This window comes from Panthera onca, chromosome A1 (genome assembly GCF_046562875.1).
Source record: "Panthera onca isolate mPanOnc1 chromosome A1, mPanOnc1 haplotype 2, whole genome shotgun sequence".
NCBI classification, from domain to species: Eukaryota; Metazoa; Chordata; class Mammalia; order Carnivora; family Felidae; genus Panthera; species Panthera onca.
In genome coordinates, this window is record NC_138339.1 from 65,145,906 (window position 1) to 65,173,321 (window position 27,416).

A 27,416-nucleotide genomic window follows, 5' to 3' on the forward strand; every position below is an offset into this window, starting at 1 on the left:
TGGCGAGGATGCAGAGAGAGAGGATCTCTTTTGCATTGTTGGTGGGAATGCAAGCTGGTGCAACCACCCTGGAAAACAGTATGGAGGTTCCTCAAAAAACTAAAAATAGAACTACCCTACGACCCAGCAATTGCACTACTAGGTATTTATCCAAGGGATACAGGTATGCTGTGTTGAAGGGACACATGCACCCCAATGTTTATAGAAGCACTATCAACAATAGCCAAAGTATGGAAAGAGCCCAAATGTCCATCAATGGATGAATGGATAAAGATGTATGTGGGGTGTATATATATATATATATATATATATATATATATATATATATACACAGATATATATGTGCACCATATATATATATATATATATATATATATATATACACACAGATACACACACACACACACACACACACACAATGGAGTATTACTCAGCAATCTAAAAGAATGAAATCTTGCCATTTGCAACTATGTAGATGGAACTAGAGGGCATTATGCTAAGCGAAATTAGTCAGAGAAAGACAAATATCCTATGACTTCACTCATATGAGGACTTTAAGACCAGAACAGATGAATATAAGGGAAGGGAAGCAAAAATAATATAAAAACAGGGAGAGGGAGAAAACATAAGAGACTCATAAATATGGAGAACAAAGGGATACTGGAGGGGTTGTGGGAGGGGTGATGGGCTAAATGGGTAAGGGGCATTAAGGAATCTACCCCTGAAATCACTGTTGCACTATATGCTAACTAACTTGTTTGTAAATTTTTTTTAATTAAATTAAAATAATTAAATTAAATTAAATTAAATTAAAGAATTTACACAGACATTGCTGGGAGAAAAAAAAAAACAAAAAAAAAAACAAGAGGTAATTTAAGACCTAGACACAGAAAGGAACACAGCCTGAAAAGATTGGATCTGGGGAAAATTCAAAGGGAAGCCTCTGTAGTGTTTTCAGCAATCTGAGTTACTCTTCTACAAAACCACTGTCACACTGAATTTCACCATCTCCACACCAGACTGTGGGTTCCTGGGCACGGAAACTAGCTGATCTTCACATCTGTACTCTTGGCGCTCAGCCCAGGTCTGCCACAGGGTAGATGTTTAATGGATGGTTGAATGAACCTCCTTGCCTCTCATGTTATTTCCCTTTTGTTCACCAAGCCAAGCCTTTGGTCACGTTTCCGCCCATCAGTATCATGACAGCTTTACCACAGAGAATCAGATTAATTCCAGTGTTGACGGTTGACATCATCTAAGACTCCAAAGCCTTTATATCTATGTGGTTGGTGAGCAACATCTGGATTGGACTCAACCTAAACACTTGGGACCCATGTGCAGGGCTTCAAACTAATGTACTGACCACATGGACCTGGGCAAGTTCCCCAACCTCCCTGAACCTCAGCTTTCATCTGTAAAATGAGCCCAAGGTATGGTAGTCTGACTCCCCCCACCCCCTCTCTTGTATAATGCCCAGCACTCAGAGGAAGCTCAGATGTTTGGTCAATCCAACAAGGATTCCTTTCTACAGAGGCACTTGGTTGGCTCAGTTAGTAAAGCATGTTACTCTTGATGTCAGGGTTATGAGTTCAAGCCCCACGTTGGGCATGAAGCCTATTTAAAAAAAAAAGAAAAAGGAAAAGGAAAAAAAGGGGTGCCTCAGTCACTTAAATGGCTCAGTCATTTAAGCCTCTGGTTGTTGATTTCAGCTCAGGTCATGATCTCACAACCATAAAATCAAGTCCCACATTGGGTTCTGTGCTGGGGGTGGAGCCTGCTTGAGATTTTCTTTCTCTCTCCTCCTGCCCCTCCCCCACTTGCACATTTGCATGCCCACATGCTTGTGCTCTTAAAAAAAAAAAAAATCCCTATTACAAAGAGGATAAGAGGGCAGGAGTTCTACTATGTGTTAAAGATGCACCTCAGCTACCATCATGGAGATGCAGTCCATCATAAGTGTTCAATAAATAATCATAGACCTGATGATCTTCAACCTGATCTCCATGGTGCTATCTCATTTCAGGAGAGAAACTTTTCTCCAAATTAATTTTAATCCCACCCTGGGTACAGTTGATGACCAGGTACAAATAGGCTTATGCCTAGCTCAGATCTCCTTTGGTCCTCAAGGACATCCTGAGATATTTTGACAGATTCCTTGCCACACCTGCACCATTGCCTGACCTGTATTGAAGCAGCTTTACCAAGAAAATAAAAGGAAATGTGATTTTTAACAACTTGTTCTTGGCAAATTCATCGTGGCCCCAGTGGTCCCCACTGGCATTCCAGCCAGGGCAAGTTATACCCAGTTTGCTATGACGCTGCTGGTTGGATAGGCATGTTTTCACAATCTGCCTGCTTTACCAAAGGGGTGAAAGACTAAGATGTTGGATGCCTTGAGGTTCATCAGTCATGGCTCCATGTTGCAACAATTTCAAACATGTAAACTGCTAGTAAATTTGCAATTATTGGCTGAATAGTCCTCAATTTTTTTAAGGTGTATTTATTTTGAGAGAGAGAGAGAGCACAGAGGAGGGGCAGAGAGTAAGAGAGAAAATAATAGGCAGGCTCTGCGCTGTTCGCGCAGAGCAAGACAACATGGGGCTCGATCTCATGAACCATGAGATCGTGCCCTCAATCAAAATCAAGAGTTGGACACTTAACAGATTTGAGCCACTGAAGAGTTCTCAACTTAATATCCTTAAATATCACAGAGCCTTAGTTCCATAATTGGGTATTTAAAAATGACTGTTAAATATTCACCTTCTCTAAATCCCACCCCATCCCACTCCCTACCTTTAATGCATAAGATGTGATAAGCTTAGGAGACAGTGAAGTTTCATAAGGTAAGAAGGTTTATATTGCACACAGATTTGATGTTAACACCTACATAACAATAATAGCTATTGATTTAACATCCATGATGTGCCAGGCATTTGACATGTGGCAAGTCATTTAACCCTCATAACCTGTATTGTTATTATGGATATTATAAACAAACTGCAGCTCATGGAAGTGATTTGGCCTAAGTCTCCCAGTTAGTGATGGTAGAACAAGGATCTGAGCCAAGGCACACCCTTAACCAGTACCAACTGACATCGCCAGAGCCCGACACCCTGTCTCTCTTTTCTCTCCAGCCCCACCTCATATTCCACCTGACAGTCTTCTCCACGTCCCGAGACACTGCCACTGCCTCCACTTTGCCCCAAGCTGCAGCACCCCTTCTCACAAGCCCTCACCCCAGAGTCGCACCCTCTGTGATCAATGCTTGCTCTAAGCCCACCTCCTCTCCATCCGATCCTTTCCCAGCCATCTCAGCTACTCTTTCTTCCCCCACTGGTGTGCACAGTTCTGACGTATGCGCCACCTGTTCACGTGCACACATATCCATCACAGACCCAAACAGACTGCAACAGTAAACAGATGTACTATTTCTCCTCTGAACCTCCCACCACGCCCAGGTGTGACAGAGAAGTCTCCTCTCCTCACAGCACCTACTTCTGGAATGACAAACGTGGCCTGCACAGCTCTGACCGTGGACAGTCTGAGACAGAGCCGAGAAAGTGGACGGTCTGCTGACATGTCTCTGTGGACAGCCTCTGTGTTCTCATCAGAAGCTGCCCTTCCTCAAGGGGAAGGGATGTGCTAAGAATCCCCCGTGCGCCAGCTGCTATGCTAGACGCTTTACAAATAGGTTATGTCCTTTAACTCTCCGAACAACCCAAGGAGAAGAGGAAAGTGGGTTCACATCAATCACTGCTGGAGGCGGGATTCAAATCCCCTTCTGCTCACCTAGGAGGCCAGCCTTCTTTTCACTGCCCTGCAGTGTCACAGGGAGAAAAGAAGGCAATACTTACCTATATGTAGGTATTTCTGAGTGTGCAAGGCACTTCTAGGTGTATGATCTCTACTCTCCTTCTGAAAGATGGGACTTACCTTGTAATTTTGTTTATGGGCTTTTTCCCTTCCAAAGAAGGTAGACACTTGGCGGTCCCTTTTGTGACTAAAATCCTTAGGGAGTAGAATACATCTTTGAAACAGGAAAGGGAGGAAAGGTGTATCTACCCCATTCCTGGTCATTCTAAACTAAAAGACCACTGACACATCACACCCCAACCAGATCACACACACACGCACACTTTGCTCTGGACCTCACAGTATTGGCTGCTTCCTGATTCCCCTTTTTGGATCTAATTGCCTCTGGCCAAAACTCCTTGTACTAGCCTCTCAATCCACCCTGCCAGGACACCACCCCCCAGCCATGCCCTACCCCTACAAAGGTTAGGGTGGGGGAATAATCCTCAAGGCACACACCTACACTTTACACAAGCTTAACATCAGGCAGGTTTCAGCCTCCCCTGTATCTCATGCCATAGAGAAATCAGGATCCTAGCACAAAATATACTGTAATTTTAACTACCTATTTCTTAGCCTGACTTGTAACTCAAGTCTACACAGCAATGGGTCACCGGCATAGCAAATCCCCAACTTTCTTTACCAACTACAGTCTAGCTCAAAGCAGAAGTCACCACCCACTTCTGACTTGTTAGTGTTTGGAGCAGTAACTGTATGACACAGCTGGACTGACCAAATATGTCAACTGCCAGGTGACTCTGAATGGTTCCCTTCCTGCTCTGAATTAGAAAACTCACTCAAACCATCGGGGTATCAGGTCTGGGACAAATTATGCCATTCCTCCAAGAGGGACCCAATTTCTGAGCCTCGTCAGGACTCTAAAGTCGAGGCACAGAAATGTTGTCAGCAAGATCCTGAGAGTCAGCAAAAGCTGCCACAAACGAGCTCTTTCCTCACAGGTAAGTGTTTTCCTGTTGCTAAGCATCCCACTAGTTGAAAGCAACAGACCTCTTAAATGAAAAGTTGAGTGGATTGCTACTTTACACAAACCCAGAGGGAAAAAATCCACATGGATGAAAGAGGAGGCAATTGATCAAATACGAAGATCTAGACTGAACCGTGGTGTCTGGTTCCAATGCTAAGGCGGAGATACAGAGAAACAAAGCAGCAACCACAGGAATGACAGATCACTGTAAAAACAAGAATCGACGTGCCACGGTTTACTCCCAGTAACATGAACACTGAACTTCTGACATAATGAGGTGGCATGCTGGTTTGCAACTAAAAAGACCATCCCCAGGGAAGGATGGAGGCAGAGGCTGTTCTGGGGGCTGAAGGAAATACTACTGAGCCTGAAGACGGGACTCAACTGATCTCACTCATTCACTAACTTAGGCCAAGAGTCAACTTCTCAGAGCCAAGGTTTACTTATCTGTACAATGGGAATGGAAATAGAATAGCCATTGCAATAGAAGGCATGAGGACCTTTAAGCAAACCTACATCTGAATAGCGTCGCTTAATGAGTAACACTGAGTTAAACTCCCTGTAGTAAAATAACATCGAACCTCAGAGGCTGTTGCAAAACTTGAGTAAAGTGCTCATTACAGTACCAGACATAAGGAGTGTCTAATAACTAAAAATTTCTATTAAGACTGTTTTAATACTACCTAACATGATGCTGAGCACTTTTCTTGCTTTATCTAGTCATACTTGATTTGTCTACCCTGCAGGATTTGTATAAACATGTTACCATTTGTAACTATGAGCATGGGATACTAGTGATTATCTCTTGGGAGGAGAAATATGATTTCTTCTTTTTGCTTATCTTTTTCCAAAATTTCTACAAACATCATTTATTGAGGCATATTCCTATTTTTTTAATGCCAAAATACAGTAAAACACAATGAAGATCAAGATATTGCTCACAGGTAATCTCCTATAGGAGCCACTTCTTTTGGAGGTAAGAGCTAACAAAAGTTCTGTTTTCCTTGAGGAACTGGCATGTGCTTTGCTTTTTAAGAATTAACTGGTTTATCCCTTCTTCACTTTGCCACCAGGGGGCACAGCCTCAGGCCCTCATTCTTTGCATATTTCTATTTTAACTTCCCCAGTCTTGACATTCTATTCTAATCTATATGTCTTATCCTGATTTGGGATTTACTTATATTTTATTACTTTTCTCAATGTTTATCATAAATTTATTGTCTACAAATCCTTGTACATTTAGACCAGTTATACATACACATAAACTGAAGACTTTAAGGATTGCTATTGCCATACACTTCATGCTAGGTCCCTGCATTTCCAGAGTTCTTGGTTAGGACATAAAATGATAGAAATACAACCTGTAAATTCAATCTGAGATTTTTTTTTTTTAAATGCAAAACTACATCTCCCTGTAATAATATAAAAAAAAAAAAGCAAAAATACCATAACTTTTCAAGTCTTAGAAGTCCCATAATTAAATTCAGTTTTATTAAATGCTCAATTCTCAAAAAGTATGTACATTTCTTTATTATAAAAAATCTCCATCCCCATCTCACCCTCCCTCACTCACTCCCCCAAAGTAGGTATTGTCCACACAGAAACAAACACAACAAAGTCTACCATACATCTAAAAGCAGGGAAGACAGGAGGTCCCCAGAGGACAAGATATGCTGGTATTATCATGCAGAGCCCTCCTGCAGGGCGGAAAGAATGGGAAGAGCTCATAATACAAGAAGGGAACTGGAATAGGCAGACTGACAAAGACGTATATAATTTATACCAATTTACAAATACTTGAGGTGCCCACCAACTCCAAGAGAACAGACCAAACTAATACACAAAGGAAGGCCTCTGCCAGTGCCTCCTCTCCCTACATCAGGTCCCCCTATCAGGAGTCATTAGGAAGCCCAAACAGCTTCACAGTTCCTGCTTCCCGACTGCTGTCATATTTGCCATCTTTGTCATCACAGGCAAATGCCAGCAGAGGCCTTTTGGGGTGCCAAGCCACGGTGAAGGTCGGGGACTCACACTGCACCTCCCATAGCTTGTCTCCTATAAAAATCAATATAGAGAAACCAATAAATATGTTAATAATAAGAAACCACATTCATGAAGTACTTGCCTACATTAACTCACTTAATCCCCTTATTAACCCTATAGGATAGATACAGTCATCACCCCATTTTACAGAGAACACTGAAGCACAAAGAAGGCACAAGTCAGTAGGTGGCAGAGCAAGATCTGAATGCAGAGGCTGTGCTCTGAACGTACTCTGTCTCCCTAGGAAAACAGTAGTAGCAGCTACCATTTGTTGAGCACCCCTTAGGAATCAGATGAATTCTATTTTATTTTAATAAAACACAACGACATCCCAGCAAGATAGGTAACGTTTTAAACCCCATTTTATAAAGGAACAAGTGACTTAACAGTTAAGTCATACTTCAAGGAAGCAGCAGTCAGCACATGAAGTCTGTTTTCAAAGCTACAGATCTTTCTGCTAAATCACAATGCCTTGCAAATAGATAGATTTCTTTTTCCAAAACGTTATTCTTCCTACTTATTGAAATTAAACAGGATTTTTCTAAAGCCATTATCCCTTTAGTCCTGCTTTACTTTTCTTCAACCTTAGGGTTAAGATTAATGTAGTAAAGCATTAGCGATGTGGTGTTAAAGATGCAGACTGCATTAAATTATATACCTGAAATTGGTCAACTATATGATAAATTATATTTCTATAAAGCTCTTTAAAAAATATATATATATATATTTATATACATATGCAAATACATGTGTGTATAGGGAGAGTAGGAGAGATTCTTTTTTTTAAGTAATCTTATTTCAGGGACAATTAACCACTCTTCATGATACTAGGATCTGGCAGTCTAGCTATACGTCTGAGCAAATTTCTGTATTATACAAATACAAAGAATAGTTTCAGAGGCTGCTACTCCCCTTTTACTTCTCTTTAGGCCTTTAACTCGAAGTCATTTGTCAAATTCACTTGGGATTGGTTAAGATAAAGAAATTTATGCAGTTCAAGAAAACCAGGGTAGATATGAAGAGGCCTTCTAAAATGTTTCCTAAATAAACATCTTGACAGTTTTACTGGAAAGCTTAATCTCTGAATGATAAAGAAGGTGCTATCTGGGTGAGACTGACATTACTACTCCAGACCACCAAAGTTCCAAAAGACTTGGTGTAATATGTATGATGTGTCTAAGAGCTGAAAATAAGTGGACTTTTAAAACGTATGCTATCGGAAATAAAATTCTTACTTTGTTTTACATTTAAACATAAAAATATGTAAGATATAAAATCTTACTAAACATGATTCCAAATATAGTGTATACACACACACACACATATAGATGTCTATATATAAAATATCTATATAGCGATATAGATATCTATATATGAAAAAAAAGATCAGAAAGAAATATACCAATATGTTAGGAACAGCTATCTCCAAATTATAGGCCTATATGTGACTGTTAGTTTCTTCTTTATATTTGTTAGCATTTTCTAAATATTCTACAATGAACATGTATTACTCTTATTTTACAAACTAATATACAAAGACATGCTTACTGCATAAAATTCAAACAGTACAAGGGTACAGAGCAGCACTGGGCAACAGAAACTTCTATGGTGGAGACATTCTACATCTGTGCCATCCATATAGAAACCACTAGCTACATGTGGCTACTAAAGTCCTTAAAATGAGCCTAGGGTGACTGAAGAACAGAACTTCTCATTTTATTTAACTGATTTCATAATAATAATTACATTATAATTTAAATTAAAATTTATCTTTTTGGGGGGCACCTGGGTGGCTCAGTTGGCTGAATGTCTGACTTCGGTTCGGGTAATGATCTCACAGTTTGTGAGTTCGAGCCCCACATCGGGCTCGGTGCTGAAAGCTCAGAGCCTGGAGCCTGCTTCGGATTCTGTGTCTCCCTCTCTCTGCCCCTCCCCTGCTCACGCTCTGTCTCTCCCTCTCTCTCAAAAATAAATAAACATAAAAAATTTTTTTTAATTTATCCTTTTTCCCTACTGCAGTCTTCTCCCAATCTTCTGAGTCTGAAATAAATTCTTTCTTTCTTTTTTAATATATTTTTTTAAACATTTATTCAGTTTTGAGAGATAGAAAGAGAGAGCATGAGCAGGGGAGGGGCAGAGAAAGAGGGAGACACAGAATCCAAAGCACGCTCCAGGCTCTGAGCTGTCAGCTGATGCCAAAGAGTCCGATGTGGGGCTCAAACTCATGGATCATGAGATCATGACCTGAGCCGAAGTCGGACACTTAACCAACTGAGCCATTCAGGTGTCCCTGAAATAAATTCTTTCAAAAGTCTTTCTACCAACTTAGCTTTAGCTTCTTCACCTAAATGGGAACACATCACATGCACTGATTGGCTACTTGTTTTGCTCATTCAGTAAAATGCCTTGCCAATCTTCCATTTCGGCACATACAGAGCTATGTTTTTTCTCTTGGCACACTGTAATATGGATGCATCACAATTTATTTAATTAGCTCATCATAATGAAAATTTGGACTATTTCCCATTTGTGCATAAAACAATGCTGTAAATATAATTGTGCTTCTCTTTGATAATCATTTGACTTTTAGTTTTTAGCCTCAGTTATAAAGAAAATTAAAAAAAAGCTTGTTAAAAGTATTTGAACTGTTTACAAAAATTAATACAGCCATATTTGATATAGTTCTGAAGATTGTATGTGAACTAAATCACATTTTATATGCATTACATGAGGCAGACAATTAAACTTGCACAAAGATGGCATGGGAAAAATAGCACACACTTGCACTGTTAAGAGCAAACACTACGATAACCTTTCAGTAAGTGGTTTAGTCCTTTACAAAATGTGAGCACTTCAGACTCAGTCAAAAATTCACTTCAATAGTTTACCCAAAAGGATGACCGCATTAGTAAAATGAAGTGCATAAGGATATTTCTCACAGCATTATTTATAATGGTGCAGATGAGAAACCACCAAATAGATGGGCAACTTAAGTATCTACAGGCATATATATGTATATACTGGCAGTTTAAGTATATACTGATATAATTCAATGGAATTCTAAACTGCATGAAAAGTGGCAGTAGAGGGGCACCTGGGTGGCTCAGTCAGTTAAGCATCGAACTTCGGCTCAGGTCATGATCTCGCAGTTCATGAGTTCGAGCCCCGCATGGGGCTCTGCACTGACAGCTCAGAGCCTGGAGCCTGCTTTGGATTCTGTGTCTCCCTCTCTCTCTGTCCCTCCCCCGCTCACACTCTGTCTCTCTCTCAAAAATAAATAAACATGGGGCGCCTGGGTGGCGCAGTCGGTTAAGCGTCCGACTTCAGCCAGGTCACGATCTCGCGGTCCGTGAGTTCGAGCCCCGCGTCAGGCTCTGTGCTGACAGCTCGGAGCCTGGAGCCTGTTTCCGATTCTGTGTCTCCCTCTCTCTCTGCCCCTCCCCCGTTCATGCTCTGTCTCTCTCTGTCCCAAAAATAAATAAAAAAACGTTGAAAAAAAAAATTAAAAAAATAAATAAATAAATAAACATTAAAAAAAAAAAGTGGCGGTAGAGCTCAACAGTCATGGCCATGTAAGAAGCTATAACATCCTCACGTGAGGCAGCCACATCCTGGAGCAGGAGAGTATCCATGCATCACATTAACAAGGGTGACAAAGGAGCTGCACGTCCGAATGGCTGGACAATACTCAACACAGTGTCATCAACAGAAGCATTGCTAAATTGTGGAATCTCAACTTTTTAATTTTATTGTTTGATGTTTTCTACACAGTTTCAATTCTTTTACTAACGTATCATGTATTTCCAAAAACAATAGAGCTACATTACAAAATAAATCTGAGGGTAATGACAGAAGATGACAGAGTAGGAGGATCCTGAGCTCACCTCCTCTCAGAGACACACTGAGACAACAAGTATGTCTATCATAACTAACTGAAAATGACCTGAAGACCAGCAGAAGAGATCTTCCACAGCCGAATATAGAGAGAAGGCCACACTGAAAGGGTAGAAGAGGTGGAGACGTGAGTCAGGAACCAAACCCCTGGTGCAAATAACGACAAACGGGAGGGACATCACAAGCATGGAGTGAGGGAATCAGATCCCAAACAGGGCAAGCCTAGCCCTAAGGACCTACACTGAGAAGACGAGTTCCCATAATGTCTGGCTTTGAAGATCAGCAAGGCTTAACTTTGGGAGCTTTAGAAATCAGCGGGGCTTAACTACAGGAGAACTAGAGGGCAGAAGAGTCAACACACTAAGTTTCTCAGTCGGAGACAGCACAGAAGCAGCAACTTGAAAAGCACCTAGGGTATACATGAAGGATATTTATCGACTAATTTTAGGATGTGTGCCAGAAGGGCAGAGATCTGCAGGAGATTTCTCCAGGAATAAAAAGTGCTGGCAGGTGCCATTTTTCTTGGCTTCCCTGAGCCTAGCTCTAGCTGGACGCTTGCAGAAACCAGTTCTAACTCTCTCCATCTTCCTCACTAGCAAAACACATGCCCCACCCCAGCATTCTCCTACCACCCACCCTACCCAACCCACTGGCCTCCGCAGGCACCCCTCCAAAACAGCTCCTGCCCTGCCACACCCAGCAAGCAGCCCCAGATGGGACGCCTCCAAAGTGACACCTCCCCTAGAGGACAGGGGAGATACCCTACACAGCAGCTTGCCCACAGTTCCTACAGCCAGGCCTCTTAGCTGGCTGCACAAAGAATTAGCCCTGCCCTTCCATGTACCTGCAGCTGTTCACAGAGGCTAATTACAGGCAGCTAGGCTGAGTGCCAACGCCCCCCACAACTGAGCCCATGGCAGCTGCAGCCAGGCCTCTCAACAGCATGGGCAGCAAACCCTGCCCGGTGTGCATGCAGCAGGCAAAGCGGGTTACTGCAGCCAGCTGGGCTGAAGGCCAACCCCACCCATCAGCATGCCCATAGCAATCACAGCTCAGCCACAACAGGAGGGTGCACACAGCCCATACGGGGGCACCCCCGGTGCACCTGGTTCCAGTGACCAGGGTGGACAGCACTACAGGGCACCACAGGACCTCTTCTACATAAAGCCACTACTTTCAAGGTCAGGGGATGTAGCTGACCTACCTAATACATAGAAACAAACATGGACAGTTAGATAAAATGAGGAGACAAGGGATATGTCCCAAATGAAAAAATAAGACAAAACACAGAGAAAGGACTAAACAAAACAGAGATGAGCAATATGAGTGATGAAGAGTTCAGAGTAATAGTCATAAAGATACTCAACTGGACTTGAGAAAAGAGTGGATGAACTCAGTGAGAATTTCAACAAAGAGACAGAAAATGTAAAAAAGAACCAATCAGAGATGAAGAATATGGTAACTGAAATGAAAAATACACTAGAGAAAATCAAGAGCAGATTAGGGGATGCAGAAGAACAGACCAGAGATCTTAAAGACAAGGTAACAGAAAACAATCAAAACTAACAGCAAAAAGACAAAAGAATAATAAAAGTGAGAATAGGTGAAGGGACCTCTGCAAAATTATCAAGCATAATTAACATTCCCATTATAAGGATTTCAGAAAGAGAAGAGAGAAGAAAGGGGGAAAAATAATACCTGAAAACTTCCTGAATCTGGGGATGGAAACAGATATCCAAATCTAGGAAGCAAAGAGAGCTCCAAACAAGATGAACCCAAAAAGGTTCACACCAAGACATAATGATTAAAATGGCAAAAATTAAAGATAAAGGGAGAATCTTAAAAGCAGCAAAAGAAAAGCAAACAGTCACATACAAGGAAAAACCCATAAGCCTTATCAGCTGATCTTTCAGCAAAAACTTTGCAGTATGGAGGTTCCTCAAGAAATTAAAAACAGAAATACCATATGATCCACTAATTCCACTACTGGATATTTACCCAAAGAAAACAAAAACACCAACTGGAAAGGATACATGCACCCCTACATTTATTGCAGCATTATTTACAACAGTGAAGATACGGAAACAGCCCAAGTGTCCATGGATAGATGAATGGATGAAGAAGACGTGGTGTATATATACACAGTGGAATATTAATCAGTCATGAAAAAAGAATCAGATCTTGCCATTTGCAAGAACATGGGTGGACCTATAGGGTATTAAGCTAAGTGAAATAAGTCAGACAGAGACAGACAAATACCATATGATTTAACTTATACATGAAATCTAAAAAAAAAAAAAAAAAAAAAGAAACAAGTAAATAAACAAACAATAGAAAACAGACTCATAAATACAGAAAATAAACTGGTGGTTGCCAGAGGGGAACAGGTTAGGGTAATGGGTGAAATAGGTGAAGTGATTAAGAGGCACAAACTTCCAGGAACAAAAAAAGTAAGTCATGAAGATGTAAAGTACAGCAAGGGGAACACAGTCAACATTGTAATAATGTTGTATGTTGACTATATTTACTGCAGTCAATGACTGTAGTCAATTTACTACATTATACTGCAGTATAATGCATATAACTGTCAAATCACTGTCTTATATGAAATTAATATAACATTATATGTCAACTATCCCTCAATAACGAAAAAAAATTTTTAATTAAAAATAAGTAAATCTGAGGAAATTCTTCTGTAAAATGGATACTCTTCTCCCATTTTTCTATTTTCAAATTCTGTTCGTTGTTTTTAAAGCAAATCACATATATTTGATAATTCCTAAAATTATTAAAAAATATGTATTTTTTAAGTTACACACAAGCAAAATATAGAAAAAAATATACACAACACTTAAAGAGATTGTATTTAGATGGTGGGACCACAGGTCATACTTTTTTCTTTCTCCTATTTTCTGTATTTTAAAATTTTCATTATAATAGAAGAATTAAAAGTTAATAAAATGCAAAATATTTTCCTAAATCACTTTCTTTCAGACCTTTCTTTTAACTCTCTGCTCCCTCATGACCCGACTATAGCAGTCATAATAAACAAACCTGTCTTAAGCAGACAAATTCATTTATGCTAATACTGGTGAAGTAGTAATGTGAAGATGAAAATACAAGACAGAAGTCCTGATGGCCACAGATGACAGAGAGAAGATCATTATGGTAGTGAGGGTTTCAGTTACCTGTCTCTACTTCAGCAATGTCAATAAAATGATCTTCTGAAGCTGATGCCAGCATTTTTCCATCATGGCTAAAACTGAGGGTCCTCACAGGCCAATCCAGCCTATAACAGAGTAGACAGAGGAGACATTAGAATAACCCAATAAGAGGAGGGCACAATTTCACCCAAAATGAAGTAAAATTAACTTATCCAGCAAGGAAAGTACTGGCAGGGCTGCTTACCTGGAAAAGCACCGAACACACACTAACTCATCCACATCCCAAAGGCTGACCAAAGCATCTGCACTTCCTGTGGCAAAGTACTTCCCCATGGGGTCAAATTTGATGCAGATGCAGTTGGAAGGATGGGCATTGATGGACTGCACAGGCTTCAGCTCTGGGTAGCTGAGAAACAAGACAGATGGCAATCAAACTATGGGAAGAGGACTATGGTACTGAGACAACAACAGGAGACGCTGAAGAAGAAAACCAAAGTAAGACAACATAATTCAAACAAACTTTTCTAAACTTTAAAAAAATAAAATTAGATTACCATCAGACCTTTCTGACAATAAGACTTTCTGCCAAAAGAAAATGGACTAATGTATTTAAGCTATACAGGGAAGAAAATATGAATCAAGGATTTTTTTTTTTAGTAGGCTTCACGCCTAGCATGGGGCCCAGTGTGGAGCTTGAACTTACGACCCTGAGATCAACACCTGAGCTGAGATGAAGAGTCAGACACTTAACTGACTGAGCCACCCAAGCGCCCCAAGGATTTTTTAATTTTTTTTTTAATGTTTATTTATTTTTGACAGAGAGAGAGAGACAGAGCATGAGTGGCAGAGGGGCAGAGAGAGAGGGAGACACAGAATCTGAAGCAGGCTCCAGGCCGCGAGGATTTTTATGTCTAGCAAAAGTGACTATCAATTATAAAAAGCTCAAATACTAAGCATAATATAATAAAGTAGTTGTAAGTTTTATTAAGTCTATAAATTATAACAAGTACGAACTCAGGGAAAACTGTTCCCATGAACCCTGTTCCTGAGGAAGCTAAAGAATGAGCTTTAACAATCAAATGACTAGAGATTCATCAGCATAGGACTGTCAATGAGCATTACATATATAGCTTCTTGTGTATGTATTGGTGGTGGTAGTGGTAATACTGTTATTCTGAGATATGTCCACATATAACATGGATAAAGGTAATAAGTAACTGTGGGATATTCTAATTCTGTAATCCCGTGTCCTTGAGAACCTGAATACTCAGTTTGAAGGAAACAGTTACTTATAATATAGAAGATATTTAGTAAAATTCCTCTAGTCCTGAATTTTAACTGGAACTTATCAGTATGAATTCACAAGATATTTTATCTTTAAAAATACACACAGAGGCACCTGGGTGGCTCAGTCTGGGGCTTCTGACTTCAGCTCAGGTCATGATCTCACAGTTCATGAGTTCGGGCCCCGTGTTGGGACTCCGTGCTGACAGCCCGGAGCCTCGAGCCTGCTTCAGATTCTGTGTCTCCTCTCTCTCTGCCCCTCCCCAGCTCTCACTTTGTCTCTCTCTCTCTCTCTCTCTCAAAAATAAACATTAAAAAAATTTAATAAAAAAACAAATACATACATACACATATGCTTCCTTGCTCTATCCACTGGAAAGGTCTAGAAATAATAATCAACGTATCAATATGGACATCGGTAGCTCCAATATTATTTCTCAGAAAAAGAATCCAGGGATTGATTCTTAGAGAATTTTCTGATTAAAGGTCTGAGGCAGGAAGCATACAAGATGAACGTGGAATAATCATACCAGAGAGCAAGAAACTGAAGACTACTAACACTGTCAAAAAAATGACTCAGAAATCAACTTGAAGAGGCTCCCACTGGCTAAAGATGGGATAATTTGAGCTTCCATAAGGATAATTATTCCAATAGATTGAAACACATCTACCATGCTTAAATACATGAGTTTATAATCAGTCTTAAAACTAGCTGATTATCTTTGTAAGTGATAGAGAACTAATTCATTATCTGATGACAAGAAGCATTTATCCTGTCTTTTCTAAGTAAACTATATTCTTTTTTTTAAGTTTATTTTTATTTATTATTTTGAAAGAGAGAGACAGAATGTGCATGCACAAGCAAGCATAAGCAGAAGAGGGGCAAAGAGAGAGGGAGACAGAATCCCAAGCAGGCTCCCCACCCAGCACAGAGCCTGACGTGGGGCTCCATCTCACAACCATGAGATCATGACCTGAGCCCAAACCAAGAGTGGGACAGTTAACCAACTGAGCCCCAAAGTAAACAATATTCTTAAGTAACCAAATATTAGGGGCGCCTGGGTGGCTCAGTCAGTTAAGCATCCAACTTTGGCTCAAGTCATGTTTTCACGTTTTGTGAGTTCAAGTCCTAAGTAGGGCTCTGTGCAGACAGCTTGGAGCCTGGAGCCTGCTTTAGATTCTGTGTCTCCCTCTCCCTCTACCCCTCCCCCACTCTCACTCTCTCTTTCAAAAATAAATGAACATTAAAAAAAAAAATTAAATTCCAAAACTAGACAGAGACCCCACTAAAAAGGAGAACTATAGACTGATTTACCTGATGAACATGGATGTAAAAATCCTCAACAAGATATTAGCCAACCAGATCCAAGAATACATTAAAAAAATTATTCACCATGACCAAGTGGGATTTATACCTGGGATGCAGGGCTGGTTCAATATCCACAAAACAATTAACGTGATTCATTACATCAGTAAAAGAAAGGACAAGAACCATATGATCCTCTCAATAGATGCAGAGAAAACATTTGACAAAATACAGCATCCTTTCTTGATAAAAACCCTCAAGAAAGTAGGGATAGAAGGATCATACCTCGAGATCATAAAAGCCAAATATGAAAGACCCAGCACTAATGTCATCCTCAATGGGGAAACCTGAGAGCTTTCGCCCTAAGGTCAGGAACAAGACAGGGGTGTTCACTCTCGCCACTGTTATTCACCATAGTATTGGAAGTCTTAGCCTCTGCAATCAGATAACACAAAGAAATAAAAGGCATCCAAATCAGCCAGGAGGAGGTCAAACTTTCACTCTTCGCAGATTAACATGATACTCTATATGGAGAACCCTAAAGATTCCACCAAAAACTGCTAGAACTGATTCATGAATTCAGCCAAGTTGCAGGATATAAAATCGACACACAGAAATCAGTTGCATTCCTATACACCAACAATGAAGCAGCAGAAAGAGAAACCAAGGAATCGATCCCATTTACAAGTGCACCAAAACCATAAAATACCTAGGAATAAATCTAACCAAAGAGGTGAAAAATCTAGACACTGAAAACTAGAGAAAGCTTATGAAAAAAAATTGAGGATGACACACAAAAAAGATAAAAGATTCTATGCTCCTGGATAGGAAGAACAAATATTGTTAACATGTTGATACTACCCAAAGCAATCTACATATTCAATGCAATCCCTATCAAAATAACACCAGCATTCTTCACAGAGCCAGAACAAATAATCCTAAAATTTGTATGGAACCAGTAAAGACCCTAAATCACCAAAGCTTTTCTTCTTGAAAAAGAAAACCAAAGAAGGAGGCATCACAATCCGAGACTTCAAGCTATACTACAAAGCTGTAATCATCAAGACAGTATGGTACTGGCACAAGAACAGACACTCAGATCAGTGGAACAGAACAGAGAACCCAGGAATGGACCCACAAACGTATGGCCAACGAATCTTTGACAAAGCAGGAAAGAATATCCAATGGAATAAGGACAGTCTCTTCAGCAAGTGGTGCTGGGAAAACCGGACAGCGACATGCAGAAGAATGAACCTGGACCACTTTCTTACACCATACACAAACAAACTCAAAATGGATGAAACACCTAAATGTAAGACAGGAAGCCATCAAAATCCTCGAGGAGAAAGCAGGCAAAAACCTCTTTGATCTTGGCCACAGCAACTTCTTACTCAACACATCTCCGGAGGCAAGGGAAACAAAAGCAAAAATGAACTATTGGGACATCATCAAAATAGCTTCTGCACAGCAAAGGAAACAATCAGCAAAGCTAAAAGGCAACCGACAGAATGGGAGAAGTTATTTGCCAGTATCCAAAATCTATAAAGAACTTATCAACCTCAACACCCAAAAAACAAACAATCCAGTGAAGAAATGGGCAAAAAATATGAATAGACACTTCTCTAAAGAAGACATCCAGATGGCCAACCGACACATGAAAAGATGCTCAACATCACTCATCATCAGGGAAATGCAAATCAAATCCACATGAGATACCACCTCACACCTGTCAGAATGGCTACCATTAACAACTCAGGCAACAACAGATGTAGGCGAGGATGCAGAGAGAGAGGATCTCTTTGGCACTGCTGGTGGGAATGCAAGCTGATGCAGCCACTCTGGAAAACAATATGGAGGTTCCTCAAAACATTAAAAATAGAACTACCCTACAACCCAGCAATTGCACTACTAGGTATTTATCCAAGGGATACAGGTATGCTGTGTTGAAGGGACACGTGCACCCCAATGTTTATAGAAGCACTATCAACAATAGCCAAAGTATGGAAAGAGCCTAAATGTCCATCGATGGATGACTGGATAAAGAAGATGTGGTATATATATACAACCGAGTATTACTCGGCAATCAAAAAGAATGAAATCTTGCCATTTGCAACTATATGGATGGAACTAGAGGGTATTATGCTAAGCGAAATTAGAGAAAGACAAATATCCTATGACTTCACTCATATGAGGACTTTAAGACACAGAACAGATGAACATAAGGGAAGCAAAAATAATATAAAAACAGGGAGGGGAACAAAACATAAGAGATTCATAAATATGGAGAACAGAGGGATACTGGAGGGGTTATGGGAAGGGGGATGGGCTAAATGGGTAAGGGGCATTAAGGAATCTACCCCTGAAATCACTGTTGCACTATATGCTAACTAACTTGCTTGTAAATTTAAAAAATTAAATTAAAATAACTAAATTAAATTAAATTAAAGAATTTACACAGCCATTGCTGGGGAAAAAAAAAAAAAAAGAAGAGGTAATTTAAGACCTAGACACAGAAAGGAACACAGCCTGAAAAGATTGGATCTGGGGAAAATTCAAAGGGAAGCCTCTGTAGTGTTTTCAGCAGGGGTGAGACATAATCTGAGTTACTCTTCTACAAAACCACTGTCACACTGAATTGTCACCATCTCCACACCAGACTGTGGGTTCCTGGGCACAGAAACTAGCTGATCTTCACATCTGTACTCTTGGCACTCAGCCCAGGTCTGCCACAGGGTACATGTTTAATGGATGGTTGAATAAACGTCCTTGCCCCTCAAAAAGAATAAAATCTTGCCATTTGCAACTATGTGGATGGAACTAGAAGGTATTATGCTAAGCAAAATTAGTCAGTCAGAGAAAGACAAATATCATATGACTTCACTCATATGAGGACTTTAAGACACAGAACAGATGAACACAAGGGAAGGGAAGCAAAAATAATATAAAAACCAGGAGGGGGACAAAACAAAAGAGGGTTACTGGAGGGGTTGTGGGAGGGGGGATAGGCTAAACGGGTAAGGGGCATTAAGGAAATCTACTCCTGAAATTATTGTTGCACTATATGCTAACTAATTTGGATGTAAATTAAAAAAATAAAATTAATTTTAAAAATAATAATAATAAATAACAGTAATAATTAACCAAATAGCAGATGAGAGGAAATACCTTACATTCCAACAAATAAATAAGCATGTGAAATCAGCTAAATTCAGACTAGGAGAATATCTGCAGGTTTTCAACGACTAAATTAGAAGTAAAAGAAGGATGCAAAGTGACTTGGTAGTGTAACATACTTAAAAGACATCCAATTTTTTTAAATACACAAAACTAGAGTATCTAGAAATGCATACATGGTCGCTAAAACTATAAAGAAATACTATAAAAATCAAGATAGTGTTTCCTTTTGAGGAGGGGGAGATATGAACAGGATAAAGCATGTTTGGACTTCTGGGATGGCCAACAACTTACATTTCTTGACTTGGGTGGGGTTACAAAGATGTTGGGCATATAATGGCTCATTAAGCTATACATTGTTTTAAGTGATTTTCTGTATCTGTGTTTTATTTTCTGATAAAAAGGCTTTAAAATAAAAAAGATATAGAATCCTTACTAACTACAGAATAAAATGCAAGCTGCTAAGCATAGAATTCCAGCCTTTTATAATCTGGTCCCAGATTATATTTCAACTTTATCTTCCCATTTTCAGGCCCTTTCTTCAGACACCTTATCTGCCACCACTCCCAGCAACTCTGACCTACCAACTATTCCCCAAATAGACCATGCTCGTTCACAGCAGTTTCATCCACTGTATGGTTCCCTTTTGCTGATTCTTAAAATTCTCCTCAACTTTCAAGGTCAAGCTCAAAAGGTGCCTCCTTCAAGCTCCAACTCCCACAGTCCATATAAATTTCTTTCCTTGGGGTTCCATAGCAAACTCCTAGACTCTCTAACATAACCTATTTCATACTGCCTTGCATTACCCACCCAGAATAACAAAAAGAATAGAATCGACAGGCCTGAATTTCAATTCCACCATTTCATTCATTTACAGAATATTTAATGAGATCCTAACTCTGTGTAGCAGGTATTAAGTTAGGCACTAGGGATTTAAGAGTAAACAAGTTACACACGGTCCTTACCCTCATGGAATTTATAGTCTAATGGAAGATACAAATAAACATGAAATTATAACATAGAATGAGAAATGCTTCCAACAGGAAGTACATAAAATAAGCTTCTGGGGTACCTGGGTGGCTCAGTCGGTTAAGCATCTGACTTCAGCTCAGGTCATGATCTCGCGGTTCACGAGTTCGAGCCCCATGTCAGGCTCTGTGCTGACAGCTCCGAGCCTGGAGCCTGCTTCAGATTCTGTATCTCCCTGTCTCTCTGCCCCTCCCCTGCTCACGCTCTGTCTGTCTGTCTCTCCCTCTCAAAAATAAACATAAAAAAAATAAGCTTCTAACCTGGGGAAGTAGGATGATGATGAAGATGGCTTCCCTGAAGGGTAAGTGATATTTAAGCTAAGACTTTATGGGTACAAATTATCCACAATTCAAGGTGCATCTACTTCTAGTGCTCACTAGTTGATAGTGATTTAACCTCTGTGAATCCCAGGTCCTCATCTGTCAAATAAGATGCATACTATCAACCCCCTAGAATTTCTGTGATGACTTAAGTAAAATATAAGGGGCCTGGCTCAAAGGTGCTCAACAGAGGTTAGGATTCTTTATTATCACTTGTCCTTTGACCTCCTTCAGGTCAGACTCAACATCTAATTCATCTCTGTATCCACCACAGCACCCAGCACAAAGATCAGACAGTTCCTAAGCTAGAACCCTCTCACCTGAGGATGTTGATACAACCATTGCCATTTGTCAGGAAGAACATGTTATTGTCATTATTCCAAGAGATTTCATTGACTTCAAACTTGAACTGCTCCTCCGCTTTGGAACGGTGTGTCTTGGCATCAATAAAGGTCACCACATCATCCTTGTTGCCCACAGCAATGGTCTGTCCATCGGGACTCCAGCAGATATTAATGTTCTCCCCTGGAAACCCAGATATAATCAGCAAGATATTGTTTGCCCATAATCCTCCAGAAGTTTATTTTTTTTATCATACAAAGACCAGACCTATTCACTAAGGTCCTAGTCAATAGAAGGGAATGACCACTTACTCAACAATTTTGAGACCAGCACATTCATCTACAAATTTCCCCCCTTTGGGTCCTCACAATAATTCTCTAATGGACACTTCATTATTCCCAATTTACATATGAAGAAATGGAAGATAAGAGAGATGAGCCAAAATGTCAAAGCTATGACATAATAGAGCCAAAATCTAAGCCAGATTTAACTCCAAAGCCTCTTATTCTTACACCAACATTTCCCAAACTCCAGTCATTCGAATGCCACTTTCACAATTTTTGTCCTATGTTAACAGCTATATTTCTTTACTCAAGACTTTTCTTAAAATTGACTCAAAACATTTCTTAAATAAATTTAGTTTCAATTTAGAAATGAATTCTACAGGCTAGTTCTTTTTTTCTGGTAGGTATTAAGATATATACACAGCCAGTTTTGAATGTTCATCCATGTTACACGTAAATCACACATGCATTACCAGCCATCTACTTGGAGAAAGCACTACAACATTCCATGTCCAGGTACCAGTCTTGTCAAAAAGTCCAGTGGCCCACAGTGAACACATTGATTAGAAATGTCATCAACTTTACCAATTCTATGATGCACATTTTTTTCACACTTTATTATCTATAATGTACCTTAAAATACAACAGGATGCATCTCAAAATTTTTGGTGCATCATGGTTACCTAGAAGCTTTATCTTCTTTCCTACTAGCACATAAAATATTGGTGCATTTTGTAATCAATGACATGTTAGTCAATAAAATATAATAAATGGCCTCAAGGTTTACAGAACAATACCTGGTGAAGAACAGATTCTACAAACATACTGCACGACTTCCAGTTCATTTTGTCCCAGACCACCAAGACCATTCATTCCAAGATCAGCCATTTCTAGCCTATCAACAGTTTCATAAATTCTCCACACATCTGTACATGCAGTTCCCTCCTAGAGCCGCCTCCTATCCCCCACCAACCCACTGTACCCTGACCACTAAATCCCTATTAGCTATTCTAAGAGTTTGCTCAAATTCTGTGAGACCCTCCCTGTCTCCACAGGCCGACTTAAGCATTTCCATTCTGAGTGTCCATCTTTTAGACCTCTCCAGTTAAGACGAACCATGTCATATCACGTTAGGGTTTTTTTTACACGTACGTCTCTCTCCCTGCACTAAACCCAGTACAGGTCCTGGGAGCTGGAGATTGTCTTATTCAGCCCAGGATGTCTCATACCTAACACAAGGCCACAAATAGAGAAGATAATTCAGGAAAGGCCTGTTGAATGACTAGAAGAAGCTCATTCCTATTGCCCTTTCTCTGAGGAGTCACCTTTAGTGTTCACAGTGGCAATGCATTTCGTAGTCCTCACATCCCAGATGCGAATGGTTTTGTCTCCAGACGCGGTGACAAAGAGGTCAGGATTACTTGGGTGCCAACAAAGCTGGTCCACACTATCCCCATGTCCCCGATAATTGTTTTCTTTAACCTGAAATAAGAGGATCCAAACATCACTACACACAAAAGTACCTGCCTCCACATGTAATTTTTTTAACCTTATTCAAACTAAAGTACCTTGTGACCAACAAAGATCTGGATAATTTAAAAGACACCAATCCTTCCAAGCCCTTTCTGCCAAACTACTCCCAATACCCACCCATACTTCCTCCCCAATCACTCTAAACTGTTCTGAGGTTTGGGTTCCATACCAATGGCCTTACTCTTTTGTCCTCCCTGTCCTTCCTCCTTCTTTCTGGTTTTCCATCCTTACTCTACCACCCAGGTTCCCAGTCTTGCTCATCCCCACAGAAAGCCCTATTATTTTCAGAAGGGCCCCCCTCACCACCATGGGGACCTCACCAGCACCACAGCACCCTAGCCACTCCTCACACTACACAACACCTTCCTACCACTCTCGTACACCCCCATCTCACCCCAGTCCCATCCACCCTCCTCACCACCCGTCTTCATCTCCCCCCCGCCCCCCTCATCTGAACTCCTCCTCACGACTACACTCCCTCGCACCCCCACCTCCCTCTTACCACCGCCGTCCACCTCTCCACCACACCCCCTCCTGACCCCTAACCACCAGCCTCATCACTCCCACACTCCTCTCTCGTGCACTGCACACCCCCAACATCCCCACACCCCTTGCCTCCACCCCCCTTTTCACCCCCATTCTCTCCCTCAACACCACACCTCCCTTTACCACGGCCCCTCTCTCCTGCTGGGCCGGTCCCTGACAGCTCACCAACCGGTCCTTCTCCAGCAGGAATACGCTGGCCGTCTTGTCGAAGGACCCCGAGGCAAGGCGACGCCCGTCGCAGCTCCAGGCCACCGAGTGCACCTTGGCGCTATGCGCAGGGAACTCGCGCGTCTTGCTGTGGCCGCGAAACAGCTCCTGCATTCCCAGCACGTAGCGTGTTGGGCCGCTGGTCACTGAGCACCAGGGAGCCATTGAGCCAGGACCACTCTGGCCCAGCGCCGAGGGCCCCATGGCCGCCGCAGGAACCGCCATGACAAGCTCCCGGTGGCCCGCGAGGACACGGCCGCTTTGGCCCAGTCAGTCCTGCCGCCGCTGCCGCACGCCTGCGCCCGGAAGAGACGCTCTCCCCTGCACAGCCGCACTGTGGGCCATCCGGAGGCGACTACAAATCCCGGCATGCAGCGCGCGACCTTCCTTACTTTTCAAATACGATTACGATTTAAGTATCTTTCACAATTAATGATTCTAAGGATTTTAGGGCCTATTTCCCCCTTACCTACTGCCAGGTAGATATATTTGTATCCCTATTTAATTGAAAAAGAAAACCAATGCAATCCTTCTAAACCTCAGTTCCCCATCAGTGAAAGACATTTTTTTTCTAGGGTTGATCCCCACCCTCAGTCCCCTCCCTTGGAGCAGAAGACTCTCCACACTCTGGCTGGTGAACTAGGGGTTTGTGGGTGTCCACAGTTCAGGAGGGGAGGGACTGAGAAGGAGTCCAGGGAAGTCTTTAAATAGGCAAATTCTCCGCTTTTAAAAGGTACTACTGGTGAGTGATAGAAGCAGAAATATGTTCACTTTAGTGCAGAAGGCCGATCTATACAGCCTGCATAGTTCTGATAAGGAGCATATACGTACTGGTTGCTACATTCTTAAAAGGTCCCATGATTGCCTGTATATCCCACCACTAGTTAATATCCAGCTAAATGATAAGCATCGGAGAAGTCTTGCAAAAATAGTTTTACGAGTAGAAATTCAAAGAAAACATTTATGATCTAATACTCCCTGCACATCCCCGCCCCCTTTAACAGTAAGCATATAACCACTGGCTGCATATAGCAAAAGCGTGGATCTTTCTGCCCACGTCCTGTCCCGGTGCCATTTAAATAAACTTACTAAGTTGCACTGTAAAAACATCTCAAGAATTCTTTCTTGACCATCAGCGTTCAATGATCCCGCAACACCATATATATGCACATGATTACATATGCAAAAACATAAAAGATACAGAGTAAACAATAAATGCCTACCTGTGACACACACTCCCTCCTTGATTATATATTTCCATCCTTACCACGCCTACCTTAAACCACAAGTCCAGCAGTTTCTTGCTGAAGAAACCAGTGGTAAGTTGCCACGACAACCAAAGCCCTGGAAAAGGACTGTGGGCTGGGAGAGAGGTTTGGAGGTAAGCAGGTGGCTGGAAATTTGTTTAAAAACAAACCTTTTTTTAAAAGGATAATATAAAAAAAAAAAAGTGATATGAGCACTTGGTAACAAATATAGAAAATACAAAAGGGAATAGAGTAAAAAGAGTAAGTTTACCTCCTGTGTCTCCAAATTCCCCTTCTGAAAAACATTATTAAATTTTGTGTGGTCTTCCAGAGACAGTTTAAGTGTAAAAAAGCACCTTTGGAAAGGTAGATTGGTCTGTATATATCCTTCCCACACCACCACCGCCCAGCAAAAATGCAGCCTTCCTTACATAAATTGTTTTCTTTGGTAAGCACACATAATCTATAGTATATGCTAATGTCTCATTCTATTTCATGGATGAGTCTTTAATGACATGCATGTATAATAGTTTATTTAACTGATCCCCTTAATCGACAGTGTCCTTGAATTTGCTTTTAGAACAATACTGCAGAAGGGTCACCCTGAGGGACTCAGTCTGTTAAGCTGGGGTTGTCTGTTGGCTCAGGTCATGATCTCACAGTTCATGAGTTCAAGCCCCACATCCGTGCTGCCAGCACAGAGCCTGTTTGGGATTCCCTCTCTCTCCTTCTCTCTCTGCCCTTCCTCTGCTCCTGCTATAAATAAACAAACTTAAAAAATAAAAATATATATATTAAAAAAGAACAACACTGCAGTAAATATGTTTATAAACTTGCCTATGCAAGTTTCATTGTGCATATATGCACTTTTTTATTTGAATAGATATTGCCAAAATGAAAGCATTCTAACAATCTCTATTTCCATCGGCAACATAGGGAAGTGTCATAAGATCCTAAATACTAAATGAATCCACATGTAAAGCACATACTCTGATGAAGGCCTTAGCAAATAAGGCCCTTCTCTTTCCTCCATATTCTTCTCTACCCCAGTGCAACCACAAATTCTTACAGACTTCAAAGCTTTTTAGACTCCAAAGAATACCCATGAAGTCCACTAAAATCTTGGGGTAGGAGACCATTTGGTGTCTAGCTTTCCTTCCTTAAACTTTTCAGGAATTTTCTTCATATGCTAGCTTTTTTTTTTTTTTTTTTTTTTTTTTTTTTTTTTTTTTTTCCTACAAACACAGAGGATTTCTGTCTCTGGGTTCCAGTTAAGGAAACTAAAGAAGAAAAAGGCAAAATGTTCTGCTCCAGATCACATGGTTGTTAATGGACAGAGCAAAGATTAGAACTCAGCTGTGACTGATTCCAAAACCTACACTCTTGATTCTCAGTTCCTGAAACCTCCATGTTATAAACATAATTCTTCGTATTTCTGTATTAATTTTATATTTTTGTACACTATGTGTGTTTTTTATTTCATTTTCCCTTGTGCTCTTTTTCTATATTCTGTAAACAGAAACATTAGGACCTCAGTTGTGATAAGTGTACCCTGCTGGTCTTCACTGAGATGGCGCATGGTACAACTGTTTTGAAGGTGGAACAGCATACGTGTGGGGGCTATGTGATTGAAGGCAGAGAATCTCAAAGGAGAGATAAAATTCAGGGAAACAGAGGCATTGGCCATTTTTTTTAAACTTGTATTTAGAGAAATAATCAAATTTACAGAAAAGTTGCAAGAACACTGCTAATCCGATGGCCCGGGTTCACCTAGTTTTAGCATTTTGTTTCCTTTGCTCTCTCTACCCATATACATATCTTTTCCTAAATGTTTGGGAGTAAGTTGCATATATCATTACACTTTGCCCCTAAATTTTTCAGTGAATATTTCCTAAGAGCAAGGATATTCTGTTTCCTATCTCCAGGATAGTTATAAACTTTGGTAATTTGAACAATAACAGAATTTTATCTACTGTATTTCAGTGGTGTCAGTTTAGCCAGTAATATCCTTTAGAGCATTTCTCCAGTACACGATCTAGTCTAGGATCTGATATTCTATTGAGTTATCATATCTCCTTAGTCTCCTTGAATCTATAAAAATCCCTCAGCATTTCTGTAATCATTTTGATATTCATATTTTTAAAGAATTTGTCTGATGGACTTTTTATAGTCCCTTTGTCACCAAAATTTCTCTTTCAGGAGCTGA

At 40.6% G+C, this 27,416-nt stretch overlaps 1 protein-coding gene across 1 annotated transcript; it reads right to left on the reverse strand.

Moving 5' to 3' along the window:
- Window positions 1-6,341: 6,341 nt before the first annotated feature.
- Window positions 6,342-24,281, reverse strand: THOC3 (THO complex subunit 3). Its single transcript, XM_078447034.2, has 6 exons — window positions 23,922-24,281; window positions 23,003-23,159; window positions 21,372-21,576; window positions 14,183-14,344; window positions 13,963-14,063; window positions 6,342-6,892 (listed from the first exon to the last, which is right to left on the reverse strand). Exons 1-6 carry the CDS (start codon window positions 24,186-24,188, stop codon window positions 6,729-6,731), a joined length of 1,056 nt encoding a protein of 351 aa, XP_078303160.1. The 5' UTR covers window positions 24,189-24,281; the 3' UTR covers window positions 6,342-6,728.
- Between the last annotated feature and the right edge of the window lie 3,135 nt (window positions 24,282-27,416).

What these genes read in the sequence shown, in the direction of transcription:
- THOC3 (XM_078447034.2), bottom strand. Translation starts at nt 24,188, where the DNA reads ATGGCGGTTCCTGCGGCGGCCATGGGGCCCTCGGCGCTGGGCCAGAGT. An exon ending in TGCTGGAGAAGGACCGGTTG is followed by an intron (nt 23,160 to 23,921) that starts GTGAGCTGTCAG and finishes CTCTTATTTCAG; the next exon opens with GTTAAAGAAAACAATTATCG. An exon ending in CATTGCTGAAGTAGAGACAG is followed by an intron (nt 6,893 to 13,962) that starts GTAACTGAAACC and finishes TGATTTTTATAG; the next exon opens with GAGACAAGCTATGGGAGGTG.